General features: G+C 51.9%; 1 protein-coding gene across 5 annotated transcripts in view; it reads right to left on the bottom strand.

The window, feature by feature from the left end:
* Window positions 1–8,043: 8,043 nt before the first annotated feature.
* Window positions 8,044–22,685, bottom strand: part of Shisal1 (shisa like 1) — a 56,585-nt gene continuing 41,943 nt past the window's right edge. For 4 of the 5 annotated variants that reach the window (XM_033766181.1, XM_033766182.1, XM_033766180.1 and 1 more), the window contains one exon: window positions 8,044–12,240. In XM_033766181.1, coding sequence (XP_033622072.1) covers window position 12,240 — 1 coding nt within the window. In that variant the 3' untranslated portion in view covers window positions 8,044–12,239. The remainder of the gene's footprint in view (window positions 12,241–22,685) is intronic. The other variant, XM_033766183.1, reaches the window with a different exon arrangement.

Genomic DNA, 22,685 nt, shown 5'->3' with positions numbered 1-22,685 from the left:
TTTTTTTTTTTTTTTTTTTTTTTTTTTTTTTTGGTTTTTTGAGACAGGGTCTCACTATGTAGTTGAGACTGTTCTGGAACTTACTGTGTAGGCCAGGCTGGTCTCGAACTCTAAGTGATCCTCCTGTCTCAGCCTCCCGAGTGCTGGGGTTATAGGCGTGTGCCGCTAGGCCCTAAGGGGCTTCGTTTTCAGCGTCAGACACTGGGAGTGATGGCCAGCCTTGCAGACCAGCTTCCATCAGAAAAGAAAGTGTTCAGAGTTTCCAGCATTGAGATGTGAAAGGATTGTCTGTGACATTTTGGGAATCTGTTATCTGTTTAAACCAAGGTTCCCCGTGCTTCCAGTATGCTTAACTTGAGTGACGTTGAATTTTACATTCTTTCTCTGTATCCATAAAGGGATCATATGTTCTATTGAAGAGAACACAATGATGCCACAAATCACAATACTGCTTTCCAGTGTTAAACCAGCCCGACATTTCTGGGATGCACCTAATCAGGTGGACAGTAGAATTTGTTTGAGATTGTACTCTGGTGCCTGAGATTCCCTTTGCTATATTTTGGTGCCGGAGTTGTTCTGGCCTCATACATGAGTTGAAACCATTTTATATTCTTTTATATTAATTTTGTGGGTTTTTCCCCCCGGTATTAGGGATTGAACCCAGGGCCTTCACACCAGGCTACTTCCCTGGATATGTAATTAATTAATTTATTTATATGTTTTTTGGTACCGGGGATCAAACTCTGGTCTTTGCGCTTGTGAGGCAGGTGGCGGCACCACTGAGCTAAATCCCTGGTCCTTTTATTTTTGTATTTTAAGTCTTGCTAAGTCACTAAATTGCCTAGGCTGGGGTGGAACTTTTGATCCTCTTACCTCAGCCTCCCAGAGTGCTGGGATTACAGGAGTGCACCACCAGACCCAGATTATTTGACATTCTGTTTCTATTCTCCAGAACAGCTTATCTAAGGTTGGCATCATTTCTTTCTTAAATTGGTTGAATTTGAAGGCCTGTGATTTTCCATGCGGGAGAGATGTGGTTGTGGATTCAATTTATTTCATTATGACAGGAATTTTCAAATTACTCTTTTTTTTTCTAGCATAAGTTTTCAGAATTAGTATTTTTTGTTTTTAGAGAATTACCCATTTCTTTCAAATTTTCCAATATTTTGGATATAATTTTTTTAGCAGTCTGTAGTCTGTGTGGCTGCTATAAACAATACCAAAGAGGCTGGGTAATTTATAAACAAGGGAAATGTATTTCTCACAGTTCTAGAGGTTAAGAGACCACAGTCAAGGTACGGCAGGCATGGTGTTGGCTTCCAGGATGGCACCTGTGGGTGAGTCCTCTGGGGAGGAACATGAGTGTTCAAGTGGGGAAAGGGACAAAAGACAGAAAGGACAAAGCTGGCTCTCAGTGACAGAACACACATAAGGACAAGAGCGCTGTCTAGTTCACTGATGCTCTTTGTAAGGTCACTAACCCCATCGGGGAGGCCGCAGCCGCACAGTGGCCTCAGTCACCTCCTCCAGGGGGCGCCTGTCCATGTTTTACACTGGGTCTCTTGGGGGACAAAAATGTTCATTCGTAGCAATTGTTTATCCTTTTCATGTTTGCAAGATGAGTGGTGGTGTCTTCTCTTTAACTCCTGATATGGGGAACTGGTATCTTCTCTCACCTTTATTGATAGTTTTGCCAAGGATCTGCCAATTTTATTAATTTTTTCCAAAAAGCTGGCTGTTGGTTCGGTGGTCCTTTCCATGTTATATTCATTTTGGTTTTTTTTTCCTTAGTTACCTTCACTTTCTTTAATCCTCATGTTTATGTGACTATTCTATGTATAAGTCCTGAAAATGACAGTTCACTCACGAGTCAGCCAAGCGTGTCTCCCAATTTGGAGAGAATTGATATCTTCACTAAGTTGTCTTCTGATCCATGCATAGTCTGTCTTTTCATCATTTAGACCTTTGATTTCTTTACCAATACATGTTATAAAGCTCAACCATCCCTTTAAGCATTAATTTACTTGTATTACACAAGGTTTCATACATTGTATTTCTCTTATGCTCAAATGTTTTCTAGTTTCCATAATGATTTCTTCTTTGGCTTTGGGCTATTTACAGTTCTTATTTTTTGAACAAGGGGGAATTTTATGGTTACATTTATACATTTTTCTTCACAGATTTCCATCTTAATGGTATTGTGGCTAAATAATACCCTCTGAAGTTGGTTGAGACTTGCTCAAAACGTCTCAGGTAAGTTTGTGTCTGTACAAAAAGGATGTGAATTTTGCATTTGTTAGATGCAGTTGTTCCAGACCTGTACCCTAGGTTTTAGTTGTGTTCAGTTCTTCCAATATTCCTAGTAATTTCTTGCCTGATTCCCCTGTTCTAGAGAAAATCTCCCACTACCATTGTGATTTTGTCTCTTTCTCCTAATGGTTTCATTCATTTTCGCTTATAGATTTTGAAATTATGTGTCATCAGGCACTTGTATCAGTCACCTTTTTTGTCACGGAAACACAGTAATTGATGCCTGAAGGAGAAAAGTTTTAACATGGCTCATGGTTTCGAGGGATTCAGTCCATGGTTGCTGATTATTCCCAAGGCAGAAAAGCATGTTGGAAGGGTGTACCAGAGCAAAGCCGCTTAGTTCATGGTCACCAGCAAGGAGAGCAGGGGAACAGTGCCAGAGAGGAAGGGGCCAGGAAGCAGATGTAGACCCCAAACTCTTTCATGACCCACCTAGACATGTCCAGAAGTGTGTTCCACCAATCCCACCGGAGGATCCCAAACCAATCAAGCCTAACTGCCATATAACTACAGATTCAAGGGAACTTCATTGTCTGGTTGAACTGGCTCTTCTATCACTAGAAAATATTATCCTGTGTCTTTGCTAATACTTATTTTTAAGTCTATTTCATCTGGTAGTATTCTAGATACGCCACTCTGTTGTTTGTTTTGGTTAGTGCTTTCCCATCCTTTGACTTTCATTTTTTTCCTGTATCCCAATGTTATAAGTAACATATAGTTGGGTTTTTTAAAAAAATCAAATCTGACAATCTTCATCTTTTAATTAGGGCATTTCATTCACATATATTGTATTTCATGTGTTTCTAAAATATTTGAAATATTCTAATTATGTGTTTTTTGTCCTAGCTGTTTTTTTAAAAAATTTCTAGCTATTGATTTTTAAATATTTTCTTTTCAATTTTTCTTTGTTTGTTTCTTTTTTTGTTTTGGTGCCTGGAATCTAACTCAGGACCTTGCACTTGCAAGACAGGCAGTGGAACCACTGAGCTAAAATCCCCAGCCCTTCTTTTTAATTTTTGTTTTCTCCTTCCTTCCTTAGAATAAGCACCTGTTTTCTTGGTATTAATTTAGAAAATGTACCTTCTTCTACTATTTTGATGGTAACTTGGAGATTATAAAATGTGTCCTCAATATGATCCAATATTATTCAGCACTTTGTTTCTCCTTGAATAATACTGACTATAGTTAGTGAGTTATAGTTAGCTCTTGGACAAGTACGAACTATACTTTATCCCCTCTACAATTGTGTCATATATTTTAATTCTCTATAATTTAAGACCCATAAGACAGTATCATTAGATTTACATCATTAGATTAGATTAGATTTACATTATTAGATGTAAAATGCCCCACAACATTGTCCTGTTTGGAAGGTGCTTGAATGATGGGCTGCCACACTTATCCTCTAAGAGCTATAAAGCTCTCAGAAGCAAACATGGGTAAATCATGACCTTGGATTAAAAATGTTTTCTTAGAGATGAAGCCAAAAGTGCAACTGATGAAATAAAAACAAGCTGGACCTCATCCAAATGATCTGTCCTTTGTATATTCTCTTTAGTAAAATAACTCTTCATGCCTAACTCCATCTCTGTACCTCAAGTTTTGAGTGTTGCGTTGCAGCTGCTGGATCTTGGCTGGATATAAGGTTTGCAAATAATTTTACATTTAGCATTTAAATCTATGAGCTAAGTTTCCCTTGGTTTAGAACTTAAGCTCTTAGATCAGAGCCCAATTTTTTTCTCTGTGAGTGTCTAATTGCTTCAGCCCCCAGTATTGAAAGGCCTTTTCCTCTCTTCAAATCGCTTTTGCACCTTTGTCAAGAACTGGTGGTGTGTGAGGGGGGCCTGGGGCTTTAGCTCAGCGGGTGCGCTGCCTGCTTCACAAGTGCAAGATACAGAGTTCAATCCCGGGTAACAAAAAAAAAAAAAAAAATGAACTGTTGGGCACCTTGGCGTGGGTCTGTCTCCGGCTTCCCCTGTGTTGTTTCCTTGGTCTGCGTCCTGTCTGCTGACCAACATCTCAGTCTTCATCTGTCTGCCTCTCTCGCAAGTCTGGAAAGTGAGTAAATGATTACTCCCACTTTACTCTTTTTATCAAGATTATTTGCCTTTCTGTATACATATTAAGAATAATCTTGTCTATGTCTTAAAAGAGTGCCAGGAATTCCTGTAGGAATGACGCTAAACTTGTATATAGGTTTGGAAGGAACTGGCCTCTGTACTGTATTGGGTCTTTCAGCCTGTGACCAAGGTCTATCCCACTGATGTCGATTTTCTTCAGTAATTCTTTGTAGTTTTTGGCACACAAATTCTGCACCTACTTCATTGGATTTGCCTTCCAAGGTCTCATTTTGAGGGGAGTATTTGTAAATAGTACTGTATTTTCTATTTTTAGTGTTCACATGTTCATTGCTGGCAAGTAGAAATACAACTGATTTTTGTGTGTGGTTCTAGAAGTCTTTTTGTGAGTTCCGTGGGATTTTCTATGTTGAGAATCCTGTCCTGTGCATATAGGGGAAGTATCGTTTCTTCCTGTCACCTCCAAAGCCCTTTTTATTCTCTTTCCTTGTCTGTTTCCTTGTCTGCTGGCTGGAATTTCCAGCATTATCTGGAGTCAGAGCCACGAGAACAGACACCATGCCTTGCTTCCGACACGAGCTGCTGTCGGTTTTTTCAGGGTTATATTTTTTAGAGCAACGTTAGGTTAGCAGCGTTCAGCGGAAGGTACAGAGAGTCCTCCACCGCCGACCCCTCCTCCGTTATCAACCCGCCTTCTCCCCACCAGAGCTGTAATCAGCGAGCCCACGCTGACACACGGGTGGCACCCGGAGCCTGCTGATTACAGGAGGGGTCACTGTTGCTGTCGTACATCCCGCGGGTCTTCACAAATGTAGACTGTCACGGACCCGCAAGTATATTGTCACCCAGAAGAGTTTCCCCGCCCTAAACGTGCTTTGCCCATTCGTCCCTCCCTCCTCCTAACTCTTGCCGATCATTTTATTGTCCACACTTCGTCTTTTCCAGAGAGCCTGGCATTGAAATTGTACTACACGCACCCTTTTCGGACGGGCTCCTTTCACTCAGTCACACATACTTAAGGGTTCCCGCTGTCTTTTCCTTCTCGTGGCACCGCCTCCTCACCCATCCACCAACTGGAGGACGTCGGGGCGGCTTCAAGTTGGACGATTAGGAATGGAGTGGTTCTGCACATCTGCGCGCAGGCTTCAGCGTGGACGGAGGTCGTCACCTCCCTTGAAGGGTGCAGATAGCGCGCGAGGAAAAGCGGCCGCACTCTGAGTTCCTGTTGCTCACCTTCCTCTCCGGGCTGTGTAGTGTCGCTGTTCTGGGTCCAAACCCTTCTCACGGAGGCGGCCTTCTGTGCTCATCACCTTTCCCAGATGACCGGAAGTGACCATCTTCGGCTGTCTGCCCGCCTGCGGAGGTATCTGTGGCCCACTTTTTAATCAGGCTGCTCTTCTCCTTACCGTTGAGTTTTACAAGATCCCCATCTGTTTTGCCTCACAGCCCCGTTATCAGATGGGTCATTTTGCAAATCGCCTCTCCCATTCTGTGGCTTGTTTTGTTTTTGCAGAGCAGAAATTTTAAATTTTAATGAAGCCCAGCCTATCAACTTTTCCTTTTATGGCTCGTGCCTTTGATGTATTTAAAAACTCATCATGGAATCCAAGGTCACCCAGATTTCTCTCTTGTTATTTTCCAGGCGTTTTATAGGTTTGTATTTGACATCGAGGTCTGTGATCCGCTCTGAGCTGCTTTTTTTTTTTACAAAGGGTGTGAGGTCTGTCTTTGATCCCCTTTTTCCCCTTTGTGTGTGGTTGTCCAGTTGTTCAGCACCATTTGTTGCAAAGGCTATTTTTTCCCCATTGTGCTGCCCTTGGCCCCGTGTGGAGGACCGGCCAACCATACTTATGCAGGTCTATTCTGGGCTCTCTGTTCTATTCTGTTCTGCTCTTCTTTTGCCAACACCACACTGACCTGTGTCACCTCCTTTTAAACCCACTTACTGAGACTTGCATTTTGGTTATTCTATATATTTTTTTATCCCTACAGTTTCTAATCACTTCTTGAAACTTTTCCTGTATCTTTTTTAATAGTTTGCAGACATTCTTTTATTTCTTTTGAGCCTATGAAGTCCAGTTGTCGAAAGGCTTGTGTCTCGATGTCCTTCCCCTGGGAGCCTTTGTGGATCCGCCCAGTCCGTGCCCCCCACCGCAGCCCCGACTCCTGCTGCTCCTTGGTCACTGATGCCTGGCTGCCGGCTTTCTTCAGGTGTGTGCAGACAGAGTGTGCTGAACCCATGGGGGAGACACCTTGAGGTCTGGGTGACCGGGCCTCCCTGAAGAAGGAGGCATTTGCTGCTGTCACTTGCCAGGGCATGCTGGGAACTGAGGATGGCTCAGGAATTGGGGGCTTCTAGATCCCCAGAGGAAGTGGGACAGAGCTTCGAGGGCTGGGGCGCCCCTACTTCTATGGGGCACAAGTTAGAGCACGGGAGAGTGAGAAGCCACATGGAGTTCTCTATGAAGGACAGTACTGTGTCTCATATGTCAATTCCTCACGGCCACCAGGAGCCAGGTCCTGCAGCCTGCCCAGACCCAAAGCCTGCCATCCTGGAGGGCAGGTCCCTTGCCCCTCGCTCTCCGCCCAAGCCTGCTCTGTTTCTCGTCACCCATACAGCCAAGTCCCCGTCACCCAGCCAGGGACCAGGCTCCAGAAGCCGAGTGAGGACCGTCCCCATGTCCTTACTCCTCCTGCCCAAGGTAAGGGACACCGTGGGGGAGGGCAGCGGCTTTTCAGGGGTGTACGATTCTGTCCACTTCCTGGGGCCCAGGGGGAAGGGGATGCACGTGTATGCGACATGCAGAGCATGAGAAGGCCCAGAGCCCCCCCCAGGGGTCCTCACTGCACCCCAACAAAGTGCCTGCGGTAGCTGGAGAGGCAGTCACATGGCTCCTCTTGTCCCTACCCCTTCCCTGCTCTTTCTCTGTGCCGGGCCCGAAGCCGTGGTCAGGGAGAGGGGCTGCTGGAAGGACCGGTCCCTCACGAGACCACCACAGCTGGGACTGAAGTTTCTCAGGACTAGGCGGGGGTTGCTGCACACAGCTCTTGAGCCCGAAATGCGAAGGGATCGGGACCTGGTCCTGCGTATTGGACCTTCCTGCCGTGGCCAGCAGGGTGTCACACAGCAAGACAGCAGAGTGCCAGCCTGTGTCCCTCATTTTCTTCCTGTGAAGTCACTCATGCCAGCAGCTGGTGACCTCACGAATCCCTGTCACCTCCCAAGGCCCCACCACTTTGTGGGTTACATTTGTAAACCATGAACCTGGGGGGCAGTGTCCAACCGTAGCACCCCCGCCAGCCTGCCCATGGATTAAGCGGGAGAATAAGAGGGCCCTGGCGCAGGGAGTGCGGCTGTCCCCGGCGGGCGTGGGTGTCATGGGCTCCGTCCCTCCCTCCAGCCCCCTGAGGTCCTTGGGGTGGATGAATGTGACCACCTTCTACCAACCCAGCCTTGGCAGAGACCACAGGCCCTGCGCCTCTGCCCTGCCCAGCGGAGTGACAAAACCATGCAGCCACAGGGCCCGCCCCAGGGTGCGACTCGTCCATCAAAGCTCGGTGGGTGTGACACTCCTTTATTAAAACCTAAGGACATCTTTATAAAAACTACTGTATATAAAGACAAAAGCAGCGTAACAGCAGTCAGTGTAAAACACATCATTGTCACGGGGGGAATATTAGAAGGAACAGTATTGGTTTTTTGGTTTTCCCAGTTATCAGCCATCAGAGACCCCATCCTGCCACCTGAAGTTGGGGTTCCCGGAGAGAGGGGGCATCCCTGTTCCCCAGACCTGCGTGCCCTCGCCCAGCTGGCCCCGGAGAGGACCCTGACCTTTTGGGGGGAAGGTCTCCCGCCCCATGGAGGTGACTGAGTGACCGAGCCTGCATCCTGTGTCCCTGCGTACTTATTTCAGGCTACCCAGGCGCTCACCGGCAGGGGATGTGGCCGCGACTCAACCCGCTGGCTTTAACATGGAAAACGGGGAAGGAAGAGATGTGGAGAGAAACTGAGGCACGTTCTAAGAAGGGACCCTTGTGGGCCACTAGCGGGGGCCTGGGTGGCCGTGTGACTGTGACTACAGAGCCCAGGCACCAGGTCCGCGCTGCTGCAGGAGCACTCTGCCCGTTCTGTTGGAAGGTTCACGGCAATTCTGCAGGGTTCCAGGCGTCTTGTTCTGTCAGCACTGTGAATGGCGCCCCTTCTGAGTGGCATCTCAGCAGCCCTGAACTTCAGTTTGTCAAGGGCAAAGGGGTCGGGGCCTTGATGTAAAAATAGGAGTTTTGGCTACAGAGTGATGGATGGTCAAATCTGCTCCCTCACCAAGCATCTATCTAGCACCAACTCTGGTTCCTGGACTGGAAACAGGGGAAGCGGGGGAGGGCAATGACACCTTCAAGGTCACTTTTAAAGATGGGATAGGTGAGGGCTGCTTCTTCGTGTGCAGGTCTGGTTTTGGGAGGGCATAGGGCACGGCCCCAGCCTGGAGAGATCCCCTGCCTATGGTCCTCTGATCTCTCAGGTAGCCCACGGGGACCGGGCAGACAAGTGGACCGAACCCCCTGAGGTTCCCTCTGCTCTTTCGATCCCAGATTCTCACAGCAGAGGGGGAGGGGTCAAGTGGATGCCTCCATCCTGTCCTTCAGTCCCGACCGGGGGTCTTAAATCCACTCCCAAAGGCTCTTCTGTTGGTGGGGACCGGTGAGCTCCGGCGAGAGAACACACCAGTGAAAACTGTCTCAGAGCCTCCTGCGCAGGGTGCCTGCCCTCTCCTGGGGCACAGCCTTCAGTGGTCCCGTGATGGGGACTTGGCCGTGCAGGGACAGAGGACTGAGGGGCCACCAGGGTGTGGCCACACCATAGCCCGCTGTTTGAAATGACCGGAGAGGACTTCTGACTGAGCCTGGAGTTGAAGAAGACCGTGCCCCGTTCCTGCCCAAGTCCTTACAGGGTGGAACCTGCTCCAGGGGTTTCCTGATACTGGTGAGGGGCCACGGGCTATCTCCCTGCTGCTTTCAAAAGCGCTGAGGACCCGAGGGGACCAGGTCTGCCTGCAGTCACACGGGGGCCTGTGTGTGTGTTTACGCATGTGTGCGTGTGCAAGCGTGGCCTCACCGAGGCTGGCCGCACACGGGTGAGTCAGTCATGTGAGCAGGCTTCCTGTCTGGGGGGTCCGCAGCCTGGGTTCTGGAATTCTGAAAGACACGGTGACCATGGTACAGGCAGACGGGAGGAAAGTGGACACGGGTTCCCGTGGGGAAGGGGTCACACAGACACAACCCGCTACCGAGACACTGTGCGGTATACGGCCATGGGTGCACTGCTGTCTCCTTACTCTTCTTCTTGGGAATGTTGTGATTCTTATTATTGAAGATGATAAGTTATGGGTGAGGACGGAGCAGACAGGAGAAAGTAAAAGTAGGAGGCTGAAAAATCAGGCGTGGTCATCACTGAAAAGCCCTCACTCTCGGGATCTACCCTGGAGCTCTGGGTCTCTACCCTGTATCTGACTCCTAGGGACACGCTACCAACTGGCATGTCCCCTGCCACAGCGGGATGGGGATGGGCTTTGTCCTTCCGGCCCCGGGCAACTCCGAGGTGCTGCACTCAGCAGGCAAGCCCAGGAGGCACAGAGAGGTCAGGCCACCGGCCAAGGCGCCCATCGGGGAAGGAGCAGGGAGGTCCCCTCCGCTACACACACTGGGGTTAGACGGTAGGTGCTATGGCCCTGGGGCCTTTCAGTGACTCTCAAGATCCCCAGTGGCTGGGAACACCCTTTGAAAAGGTCACAAATCCTGAGGGCCTTACTTTGTGGGGACAGTGGCCTCTGACCTCTCACCACAGCACCCGCAGGGCAGAGGAAGCAACCCTTTGAGTACCGCCCAGGAATGTGGGAAGCCAGAGGCCTCTAAGCCCCTGGCCTGACTCCTTTCACTGATGAGGAAACTGAGGCAGCAAGGGCACAGGACGTGCCCGAGGTCACACTGCTTTTAGCAGCAGAGCTGATGCCAGAATCTGGATCTTGGGTCCCTCATCCCTGCCTCTGGCTTCCTCTGACTCTGGAGGCTCCCCAGAGGGGATGAAGGTGTGAGCTGAACAAGATGGGCTGACTGGTCTGTTAACCTCCAAGGACATCACTGGCCCACGTGGGTGCGCTTAGCATCGAGGGGAAAGGATGCCACGCCTATCCCTGATCTAGACCCCAAGCAAAGCCTCAGTACTCTGTGTGTACCATAATGTGGGACCATCAGGCTGGGCCTAAAAATTCCAGGCCACCTGAGTGCCACAAGGGCTGGCTCGCAGGTGACCAGACTGAAGCCTCAGCAAGGCTCCCCATGAGTGACAGCTGTCCTCACCCTAAACACTTGTCCACTCCACACTTCCTGTCCACTGGAAGTGCAGATGGCCACTCTTTGGGGATCCTGGGGACAGCTCTGTGACAACACAGGTCGGGGGGATACCGGGCTAAGAGCCGGGATTCTGGTGTCGCTAACACTGGTGCAATGAGCATGTCTACACTGGCAGTGTGGCTTTGGGGACCTGTGTGATCCTCCTGTGTGTGCGTGTCCTGTGGGGGTGCGGTGGTGGTGATCTGCGGGCAGATGGCACAGGCATCCAGGTCTGTGTGGAAGCCCCCGTCTGCAGTGGGTGGAACTCTCAAACCTTCTGCTCTGGGTTGCCCGGGGCCTGGTCATCCTGTCTGCAAAGATCCCACGCGGACCTCTCGTCCCTGTCCCTGCCCGGCACACAGTGCTAATCAGCTAGCATGTGTGGGTGGATGGACAGACCCTAGTGTGCTGCTGAGGAATTTGGGGTGACAGTTCCCTGCTGGGAAGGTTCTGGAGAGGCCCCAGGCTGCAGAGCCACTTGTATCTGGGGATTTGTGGCCTGGACTTTGGGTACTGCCCTTCTGAGGCCAAATGGAGAGGCTGGGGTCTCCCTAGCCAGATCTTGGCTTCTGAAGCCAAACCAAGGGTGGCCTCCCTGGCCACAGGACCTGGCCACCTGGCCCCACTCTGAGCTGCTTCTGAGGGAGTCAGTCATATCCATTTCTCAGGGGCTGTGACAGAGTGTGCATAAATCACCTCGCCTGGTGGCTGGCCGAGAAATGTCCCATGTTATCACTGTCACAGAAGAAGTTCCATACGAAACAACTCTTTCTGGTGTTTTGAAGTCCCCAGGGCCACCTGAGCCACAGCAGGGCAGTACCTTGGGCCCCGTACCCAACCACCTCCATCTGGCTCATGGCTGCTGGATGCAACAAGAAAGGACACTGGCAGCAACCCCCAGCCAAGTGGTGACCTGTGCCCATCAGAGAACTTGTGGGAGAAACCTAACAAAAACCACCAAGCAAAAGGACACCTCAGGTCACGCGCGCACGCACACACACACACACACACACACACAGGCACTCACACTCCATCCTCGGGCAGAGAGGCCCTCGGGGCACTATTGGAAGGAGCAGGGCAGGGTAAGCTTCAGGGTTTGGACCACGGGTGGGACTCAGGCCTAGACCCCTCCGGCTGGAAACAGCCAGGACAGCTTTGCATTGGTCATCTGAGTCCACGAGTAACCTCTCAGAAGCCACCAGCCCCAAAGAGAACTATTGCTTGCAGACAGGAGGCTCAGAACCTCCTGGCACCCCCAGTTCCCACCCCTGAGTTTACTTTGAATCTTAGAAGTCCATGGAAGAGGGTCCTGGGCACAGGTGGCGTTTCCTCCTCTGCCGCTGCCACCACCACCACCGACATCACTTCGGCTCTCCCTGGTGTCTCTGCGGAAGCCGTCCTCGGAGGCCGCACTGGGTGCTTCCCATCTGGCCTCCCCCATCCTGAGGCACGGCAAAGGGGTCTTCTGGGCAAACAGAAGGGAACAAAATGTCACGTGGTTTCCCCCGCAAGGGCACTCGCTACTTCTCCAGGGCCAGGGGAGGCCAGGTTTTTTCTGAGTGTGTGCCCTCTGCCCTCTGCCCTCTGGGCACTGTGGACCATGTGACTATAAGAAGTCTGCAGTCTCTTTGGTTCTGGAGAGCACTAGAGGCCCCAGCTCAAATGATAAGACAAAACAAAAGCAGAGTCAAGACTGGAACAGAAGAACCAGCATCATAATTAATTGAAATAATCAATATAGAAAAATTCTAACAGAAGCAATGGACCAATTATTAGAACAGAGTGCAGACATAAACATACAGTGGGGCTTGTTCTGTCTCCCCACCATTCTGGTTGCAAACCAAACTGGATGAGAACTGAATCAACCCATAATGTCAGTAGTGAACCTAACCACTGAATTTGTTTCGGTTCTCGTTCAACTTGGTTTGCAACCAGAACTGTGAAAAGAATCACGTTCGTGAACCGAGGTACCAGCGTAATTTCCAATCTGTAGGACATCGGATCAACTTATAAAACTCAGCAGTGTCCACCTGAATTGCAAGACTTGGGACAGTCCCAACTGACACCCGTTGTTTGACACAGTTTTTAATACTGTTCCCCTTTCTCCCTCAAGTGTATTTGCATTTGGATGATAAATTATATGTTCATCCCTGTCATAACAAACTAAAAATTGTTTAAAAGAGACGCAGATATCATTTGTGAGAACAACAAAATCCATTATGTATCTTGGAATCACACCACTAGCTAGGGCAGCACCATACAGAGGCATGGAGAGGACACCAGTGTGCTCTTTGAATAGGAGTGGGCAGAGGCAGGATGTAGCAACAGGCCTGTGGGAATCCTTAAAGCTTCGACTGGTAAAGTCAAGTTGCAAACAAGACAATGAGGAACAGAAGCATTAGCTCCACTTGTGCAGGCACTATGCACCCCCTAGCTCATACCTACCACAGGAACAACAGCCCAGGCATGAACACTAACCTTCTCAGATTCCTTTGCAGACAAGGGTGGTCACATGACCTGGCACAACCAGTGTTGTGGAAGTGGAAATCTACAGGGCTGGCAGGGTGGTCACGTGACCAAATGCAGCCAATGGTGTGGAAGTGGAAGTCTATAGGGCTTCAAGAGTAGTCACATGACCCAGCACAGCCAATACCTTTGAAGTGGACATCTGCTGGGCTATAAGAGGGCCAAGGTCATTGTGGGTCTTGCTATATTGTCTGGGACTAGAAAGTAACTGCTACACAGTAGAAACTTAATAAATAATTCTTGAAAAATTAACAAATGAGCCAAGAACTTAGGCCCATGCAAAGCATTTCTGAGGTACAAAGCCAGTAGGGAAACCTGCTGAATATATATTTTAATTAGTGTTTCCATAAGCCCTTCTTAAATATGTTACCCAGCAAGCCAAAGGGTACATGGAATAACTCAGGCAAGAGTTCTGGCAGCAAGCACAGAATCTGGAGATTAGGACTATTATGGAAAAGAGTGAAAGAGGCAACAGAGGTCTGGTATAAATACTAATAGTAGGAGGTGTGGAGGGAGGTGATGTAATGATGCCTCATTCATTTTAGCTGGGGTTCTAAATAATTGTTCAGAAGTTGAAGTACAACTAGAGATACAAAAGTCAACAGAAAAATAATATAATCAGCTAAAGTAACCTGGTGGAAAGGAATGGGGAGGCAGTGAACACTTGAATTTTGACACTGTTCATAGTAGGGAAAAAATAAGCACTGTTGAAAGAAAGGATAAAGTGTATCATATCACATTATGATCGTGAAGGTAACCATGGGATCAAAACTCAGCTCTCCAAATTATCAGAAGATATATACACAAAAAATAAAACAAAGAAAACAGAGGCCATATGGTGAAAACTGACAACCCCCACGAAAGCTATAAAAGCAGAAACATATCATAAACTATGAGGACAGAAATAAGACTGAGTGTATCTGCCATGTCAGTAAACGTTAATGAACCACACACACTTGCTAAAAAAACACAGATCACAAACGAAAAACACTGAAGGTGGGGTGACTCAGAAAAATTTATCCTTAATGCCAGTGCACCCGGCACATGGCAAACTTTATGTTATGTGCATTTTGCCCCATTTAAAAAGAAATGTAAAGTACAAATAGAAACTGGGGGCAATGGTATGCATAGCAGACAAGGGTCAGTGGATGAAAAAAGAAGGTCACTGTGTGAGCGTCAAGGATGAAAGCGCCTGGGAAGATCGAACAGTGAGGACGTCTTAGGTCATGGGTGGGGAGTTTCAGTACTCACAGAGCCCAGACTGCTGGGAATTGAGGACAACAAAGACAGAGTATCCTAGCATTACTGCAATTAAGTCACCCTTCCCAGGCCGTTACTGACAAAGTGACTGAAATGTAAGAATATAAAGGAGCGAAGTCTAATTATGACTGTGTGTTAAACAGAACCTACTTTTTATTCCAGGGTTCTGGTACATAAACACACACACGCAAAAAAACTGACTCTCAGGCCTAAAAAGCAAAAAAGTAGAAATAAGCCAACATTTCCTGATCACAGTATAATAAGGCTTGAAAACACAAACCACCAAACCACAAAACAAGCCAAACTCTACTTCAGGGTGTTTATGACTCTTTAAAAGGACTGTGGATGTCTTATTCATTAACGGAACCAAAACTAAAAATTATAAACTATCTAGACAATAACAAAAATGAAAAATTTTACGACAAGAATTTTATTAAAACTTTTATAAGTAAAAAAGAACATTTCAGAGCTCACATGAGGTAGCCAGGGCAATGGTCAAGGGAAAAGTCATAGCCCCAAATACTCGTCTTATTAACAAATGAGAAAGCAGGAGATAATTGTCCAGCTCAAGCAGTCAGAAAGACCAACCCGAGGGAGGCGCAGAAAAGCTAAAAACCAAAACCGAGAGGGAAAGAAAAGGCAAAGGGAGAGGTGAATAAATCCCAATACTGGCTCTTTCAAAACAATGAGACGCGTTCGCTGTGGGAGGTTTTAATAAAGCAGAAGATTTAAGATACAAAAAGAGGAGGCAGAATTATCCCTATTCTGCTCTCCAGCTTTGTTTCTCCACGATCTTGTAACCCTGCTCTAGAGAACGTGGCCGCCTCGAGGTCCGCGAAGACCTCCGTGTTGCTAACTTCCGGGGTTAATTCTAGGTCCTACTGCCACTCGTCCCCAGCAGCACGGACTCAAGTGGCCACTCCTCCCGCTTCCAGGACGTCCAGGCCCGTCCCGGTTCCCCTCCCACATCTCTGGCCTCCTGCCTGGGTCCTGCCCCTCACTCCTGACGCCCCATCTCCTCTCCAGGACCAGACCCCGGCGTTGTGCTCGTGGATCTCCAGCCTCAAACTGTCACCTCTCGACCACCCCATTTATAGTCAAATCATCCTACTTGGCATCAGCTGCGTATCACAGCCCTCTTAAACCTGATATGCCCCATAACAGAATTCCACTCCTCCTCCTCCTCATACCAGCCTTGCCACAGTTTTCCTGACCTCAGTAAATACCTCTGGTCCCTCTCTTTCTCTCACAGCCAATCTCCAATCCGCCCATTTGCAAACCCCATGAGCCCTTCAGAAACGTCTCCGTGGACTGTGTGCGTCTGAGCCTCCCTGGTCCCGGCCAGGATTCTTCACCCCGTCCACCCTTCCCACCTACGCATGGCCGACCCGCAGCCCTACCCCCACCTTCTCTCTGGGGTCCCAAACTCCTGACCCCTTCACTTGCTCCACTGCAGCTGCGAGGGTCAACCTCATGGGGCCGGGGATGCCCGGATACCGGGTGAAACGTTTGGGGTGAGCTTGGTATCAGCTGATGGCCACTGTGGACAGCCTGGTCCAAGTCCAACCCACTGGAAGTCTGGGTGGGACAAATAATCTGAGGAAAGGAGACTCTGCTTGCGCTCCGTGCACTGTCTTTGAGTGGGGCTTGGACAGGCACTCACCTTTCACCTCCCCTGGCTGCCCGGCCCTTGACTAAATGGTAACCTGGGTTCTCCTGTCTCCAGTGGGCGCCACAGATCGTGGGACTTCCCAGCATCTGTAACTGTACGAGCCGCTTCCTTGCAGTGGATCTCTCTCTCGTTGAACACAGACTGTACCTCCTTCGGTTCTCCCTGTGCCACCAGCACCCCCTGTGACCATTAATCGTGATGCCTCGATTTAGCCAGAGTAAGCAGCATGCAGCAGATCAGCGAAAGCACAGCTCTGGGGGTCTGTGTGGATGGCTGGCATGTAGGCCAACAAAGTGGGGAAGACCTGCCCTGCTGGGGATGGCGCCCGGATGGAACAGGAAGAGGAGAAGGAAGCAGCAAGAGCGGATGTGCCCTTTGCTGCCACTGCCTTTGGACATTACTCTGTTTCTTCAGCCTTTCCTTGCAGACTTGCATCTGTGACCTTCCAGGGAACTTCAGGGCCTTTGGCATCCTTCGCCTCCTTTATCTCTTGTTCCAGGACTTCCATCTTCCTGGCTGAGTGGCTACTGAATCCTTTGGTGCCACTGTGAACCGTTCTGCCCTGTGACCCTGCGAACTACCTGAAAACCCCCTAAACGCATTCTTCCTACGGATGCCGTCCCTGGAGAAGCTTAACACACCACCAACACACTTGCAGCTCGAACCTGAGGTTTTACTCTCTGCAGTCTCTGTAAAAGGAGGGCTTTTCACTGCACTGACCTCCGCCGGGGCCCTCCAGGATGCTGGGCAGGTCGCTGCTCCGTGCAGATGAGCTGAACAGATGAATAAAGACAGAAGAAGGGAGTCTACCGCTCAATGCTGCAGCGTTACCAGAAAGCCTCAATGAAATGTTGTATTTCCAAGAAAAGAGAGATTGCTAGAGGATCCAGGAAGGGAGAGGCTCAACAGACCAATTGCCAAGAAGACAGAAACTGTCAAATGGCGAATCTGAAGCCTAAAATAAGAGAGATGTAAATGAAGGCCAGATTCGGAAACACTCGCTGAACGCCGACCAAAGGAAGCATCCGCCTTCCTGCACCGTCACTTGGCAGGGATCAAAGAGGCGGTCTGGCGGGAGAGACGTCGGGTGGCCTTGGTGGCAGCAGACAGGCACGGGCCGGGCACCATGCAACGCATCAAGGGTTGTCCAGCAGTGAAGACCCCCCGGAAGGTCACCCCCACGGAGAGGAGACTGAGCCCAGAAAGACCGGCCCAGGCTGCTGGGCCCCTGTTGCCAGTGTCAGCCTGTGGCGGGGAAAACAGTCCCTGCAGGACAGCGGGAGCCAACGTCTGTGCCTGCAGCCCCGAGGTGGACTGCGGCCTGTAGTCAGTGTCGTGGCGTGGACGTCACCCGTCCACTGCTGCCAACACGAAATGCTGATAGCAGGGGAAACCCTACTGGAGGTGCGGAACGCAGGAAACTTCTGTACTTTCCTCTCGATTTTTCTGTGAGTCTGACACTGTTCTAAGAAAAAGCCTATTCAGTGACTCATGACAGAATTCGTAAGACAGTCAGACCCCACCGCACAGCAACCCAATCGGCCCAAAGTGGGATGTAAGCTCGTTCTGTGGGCAGCCGGCACCTCCACCCCACTCCCCAAAGAAGCCCTGGCATGTGTCTGGGGGACACCGGGCCCCTCCCTGGGGCGCGGAAGTGGACGTGTTTGGCACAATCGCAAACTAGCGCAGAATGACAGGCGGCAAGGATGGGAGGAGCCAGAGGCGGGGACACCGGGTGGTCCCAGTGCGCAGCCCAGCCAGCTGCGGAGGGGAAATGCTCCGCAGTGTCCGCCAAGCAGCACAGCCCGGCCAGTATTTACACAGCATGGACACCGTAAGAGGGGCCACAGGCCACCCACAGACGATAACACGCACCGGCGCATGCGCGTGGGCGCTAAACAAACACCCCTCCGCGTTACCTGGGGGACGGGAGCATTCGCGGATGTCAGTGTCCATGGGCCTCCTGGGTCCAGCCTGCCTTTATTTATTTACTGGATACAGGATCTCCCTAAGTGAAGTTGCCCAAGCCAGGTTCCAACCTGTGAACCTCCTGCCTCAGCCTCCCACAGAGCTGGGTTTAGACATTCATCACCGCACCTGGCTTCAACTTCTCCTTTTGATGCTTTGGTCGTGAGCTCAGCCCTCTCACTGTTGCTCCTCTCTTACTACTCCAAGCTCCTTGACCTCCGCTCCACAGGTATTCCCCACACCCCAGCACACTGCAGGCGACACCCTCCTCTTGCTTTACCTGGCAAACTCCTACACGTACTTCAGGCCTCTGTCCCGAGCACGTCTGGTGTAGCCTGGCTGACTCCCCGCAGGCCTCTGTAACATCTGGAACCACAGGGGACCGTAGCAGAGCAGAGGCTTATGACAGCCACTGGCCTTGGAGTCAGACAGGTCTGGGTTCGGATCCCAGCCCTGCCTCTCACCAGCTGTGTGATCCTGGGCAAGTCACTCAACCTCTCACAGCCTTAGGTGCCCCTGGCCATTCCCGCAGGTCTGTAGGACCCTCCTTAGTGCTGGCTGTCCTCAGCCCCACCTCCATGGGCTCTGGGAATCCTCTACCCCTGCCCTCAAGGACGCCAAAACAGGAGCAGCAGCCCCTTGCTGTGTCCACACTGAGAGTCTGGGGTGCTGGGCAGGTTCCTGGGGCACTGGTGGGGAGGGCGTTTGGGGATCGTAGCAGCCTGGTGGTGGGGGACCCTAGACACTCCTGGCTGGGCTGAGTCCACAGTGGTGGCAGCCACTGGGGCTTCCAAAGGAGCCTGGCTTCGCTCCAGGGCTCTGGGAACTGACAGGGGGCTCACACCCAGCTCTAACAGGGGCGAGAGCCAGGGCCGCTGGGCTTGGCCTCCCATGAGCTGGGAACCACCCTCTCCTGCAGTCCCCTGGTGAGGGCCACAAGGCTCCCAGAGGCGGTGCGAACTTCCCAGGGTCACACCTGGGAGTCCAGCCAGGGTCACTCACCGCTGGGCCACACTGCCATTCACCGGCCCGGGGCTGGGGCCTGGCCTGCTGGGGGTGGGGAGGACAGCTGGTCAGCGGCCAGGTGGCCTGTGAGGGGTGCTGGGCCTGGCACCAGGCAGTGCCCATAGAAGGAAGAGGAGGTGTGCAGCTGGCATGGTGGTGGCTGGCGTCTGCAGCCCAACCAGGAGATAAGCAGAGCACCTGGCAATTTGAATAACAATGCAGCTTCCAGAGTGCCTGGGAGTCTGTGACAATAACCACTCCTGTGACAAAAGCAGAGGAGTCACGAGGCACAACATGACTCACTGCCAGGTGGAGAGCACACAAAGCTCTCGGCTAGTGCCGTGGACACAGGGCGTGGGGGGAGGGCGCTCTTGCACAGCCACCCCGAGCTGGGGCTGTCATTAACCATATGGCACAGGGACCCCTGAGCACTGGCAGGGGCGAGAGGGCCATGCCGGGGCATGACGCGCGGGCAGCAGAGATGGGGCGGTTGTCGGGGCGAGGCCGGGATGGGATGTGGGTGGGCTGGGGGCGCAGGGAAGGAGCTGTCTGCAGCTCACAAAGTGGCCCGAGGACAGACTGATCCCCACTGGGGAGGAGCCAGAGGCAGGACTCTCGGCTGCAGGCGTGGGGACAAGAGGGGCTCAGCCTCGTCCATGCCCTTGATAGGGGTGCTGGGTGGGATCTCAGGAAGTGGGGTTTCTGGGGTTTTCTGCCTGTGTCTGGTGCGACCACAGAGTCTCGAGGAGGAAGGCAAGGACAGATGGCACAGCGTCAGAGCAGACCGGACGGGGGGTAAGAAGCCACTGCCCTTCGGAGTGGCCGGGCAGAGGACTTGGCACCCCAGGAGCTGGGGAAGGGGAGTGGTTCTCCCTGCCACCCCCACGCCTTGACCTTAGGTACCCTGGGATTGTTTCAGGTTGCTGCCCTCCTAGGACACGAAGAGAATAAATCCGTTGTTTGAAGCCACTGAGTTTGCAGCCACAGACACTGACATGGCCCCTAAGAGAAAGGCTCTGAAGGTTCATCAGATGACTGCCAAGGATGACCACGGTAGCTTCATTAATAGGGGCCCCAAGAAGCCAAACCCGCATGTCCTCACCAGGCGACTGGTGAGCACCCTGCACACGCCCACACTGTGGAACACCACGCCACAGCGGACAGTGTGGACACCTACGCTGGCTAGGACAGGCCTTCTTCCCCTTGTGGTGGTGGGGATTGAACCCAGGGCCTTCACTCTAAGTTGCCTAGGCTGGGCTCAAACTTGTGACTCTCCTGCCGCAGCCTCCCTGAGTGCTGAGACGACCTGACTTGCTAGGAGCCAGTGGCTGCCTTGTGGAAGCCACCAAATGTGGCAACTGCTCCATAAATGTTTTCTAAAGGAACCCATAGGAGCCACTGCCTTGTGTCTCCTCCACCTTCAGCAGAGCGTGCAGTGTCACAGGTAAGCTGCTCCTACCTGGGTAAAAGTGTCCCGTCTCCATATTCATGCAGCTTTGCCAATTTACAAAAACCTGCACGGAGACCACTCCCTGGCTGAGAGCAGGTACAGGTGTCCTGTTCCCGATGAAGAGCCTGAACTGGTCTCTTAAGAAGACCTCCGTCTGACCCAACTTCCTGGTGACCCTGACTGGATGAATTGATTATGCCCCACCCACTGGTACAGTAATTGGTTAGGATATGGAGGTGTGGCCCAGAGAAGCCCAATCAGGACAAGGAGGTGTGGTTCTGAGCCAATGAGGACACCGATATGGTCTCTGTTGCTGAACTGGGACCAGAAGCCTGTTGCTCCGGGAGCAGGTGGGGGAGCTATGGTCTTCCAGTAAACGGACAGAGTGCTGTGGCTGGGCTGCGGGAGGACTCAGGCTGGGCATCTCCCATGTGGTCTCCTTCAGGGCCCCGTCCCAGGGAGACAGCAGCCACCAAGAGGCCAAGTGACTGCCGTCCCCAGCTGGGGGCCAGTGCGTGAGCCTGGACGAGGTCTTCTGCAGCCCAGCCAGGACACACCCAGATTCCTGACTCAGACAGAGGAAGCCAAGATTTGCTGTTTCAAGCTGCTAACTGAGGCTCATCTGTCGCCCAGCAAGAGCAGACTCGGACAAGACCTCAGGGCAGGACTGGAGATTCTGGAAACAGAGGCCCCGGGGGGACCGTGCAGTGACCTCAAGGGATGAACATTTACCTTGGCTTGCACACTCCAGTGATGGGGCACTCACTACCTACCAAGCAGAGCGAGCCTGGGGAGCCCTGGGGCGGCCTGGTGGGAAGCCCTTGCTCCCTGGCCCTAGAACGTGCTTAGGGAACCCGCTCCCACTGCAGTCAGCTGGGCTCTGAGGCCCCTCGTCCCAGCCCCATCCTGCACGGGGCCTTACCCTGCAGCTTCTTCTGCTTCAAATGACAATCAGGTGAGGACACAGGCCTCGGCTCTCGGCTCATCAGCGCCAGCCCTGGGTGCGAGTCTGTCTCTGTCTCTCCTCTCCCGTCTGTCCCCTCCGCCCGGAGCCTCAGCTGGCTCATGTGCTCAATGGAGATTTTCGTGGCCATCGCGTGGGGCGATGCGCACATAGACACCGGAGGGGCGAGATAAACGGACGCCTCGTTAAGTGGGGAGAAAGAATTTCAAAAGGGAGGCGGTGGAGACCCCTGGGACCCCTGAGAACGCTGGTCACCGAGAAGGGTAGAGTTGGGCGGTGGCCGCAGAGCTGGAGTCGAGCACAGGAAGGCGGGGTGCACAGTGCGGGGGGAGCAGCCTCAGTTTGTGTCTGTGAGTTGGGGACAAGTGGCCTCCTGGGACCAGGGCTGCGTCAGCCTCTCACGAGGTGACTCCGGACCTTTAAGGACTTCAGTTTTCGAAAGCCTAAAATGGCAGGAACTGGTGCCTGTACCCGGGGAGGTGGCGGTGTAGGTCAGAGGGGCAGCGACCCCAGCCACCCTGCACACCCCAGCAGCCACTCCTGGCCCCTAGGAGACCGAGAAGTCACCAGAGCACAGCCCGCGCTGGCAGATGACCTGGAATTGTTCTGTGCTCCCAGTTAAGTGAAAGGGTTGGCTGTGAAGCCTTTCTCTTCTCCACAGGGAGAAAGGCAGAGGCAGGTGGGAGGTGTGAGGCCTGTCAGTGCCAGCGCACCCAGCCAGGCCGGTGCCTGGGGACCCTGCAGCCTGCTGAGTGCACGTGGATGGGCACTCGGGGCCGCACTCAGGCCACGGCGGCAGGCAGAGCCTCCTGTGGGCGCTCTCACCTGCGCCTCCCCCACGCTGCGCTCCCCGACTTCCCTCCGGCCCACCTGGCCTGAGGATGGGCTGGCTCTCAGGGTGCCCCACTGAGCTGGCCTCAAAGCCATGCCTGCCTGAGGTCCCCCACCTCGCAAACTGCACAGGAGTCTTCCCTGTGCTTAGTCTGGCGTCCCCGACGCCCTCCTTGGCTCCTACTTCCTGTCCCTTCTCCACCCTGGGCTCCACCACCCACATCCAAGCGGCAA

Source organism: Fukomys damarensis, unplaced genomic scaffold (genome assembly GCF_012274545.1).
Source record: "Fukomys damarensis isolate Sample0158 unplaced genomic scaffold, DMR_v1.0_HiC HiC_scaffold_19, whole genome shotgun sequence".
Classification (NCBI taxonomy): Eukaryota; Metazoa; Chordata; class Mammalia; order Rodentia; family Bathyergidae; genus Fukomys; species Fukomys damarensis.
The sequence above is the reverse complement of the archived record's forward strand: the minus strand, read 5'-3'. Positions and strand labels throughout refer to the sequence as shown.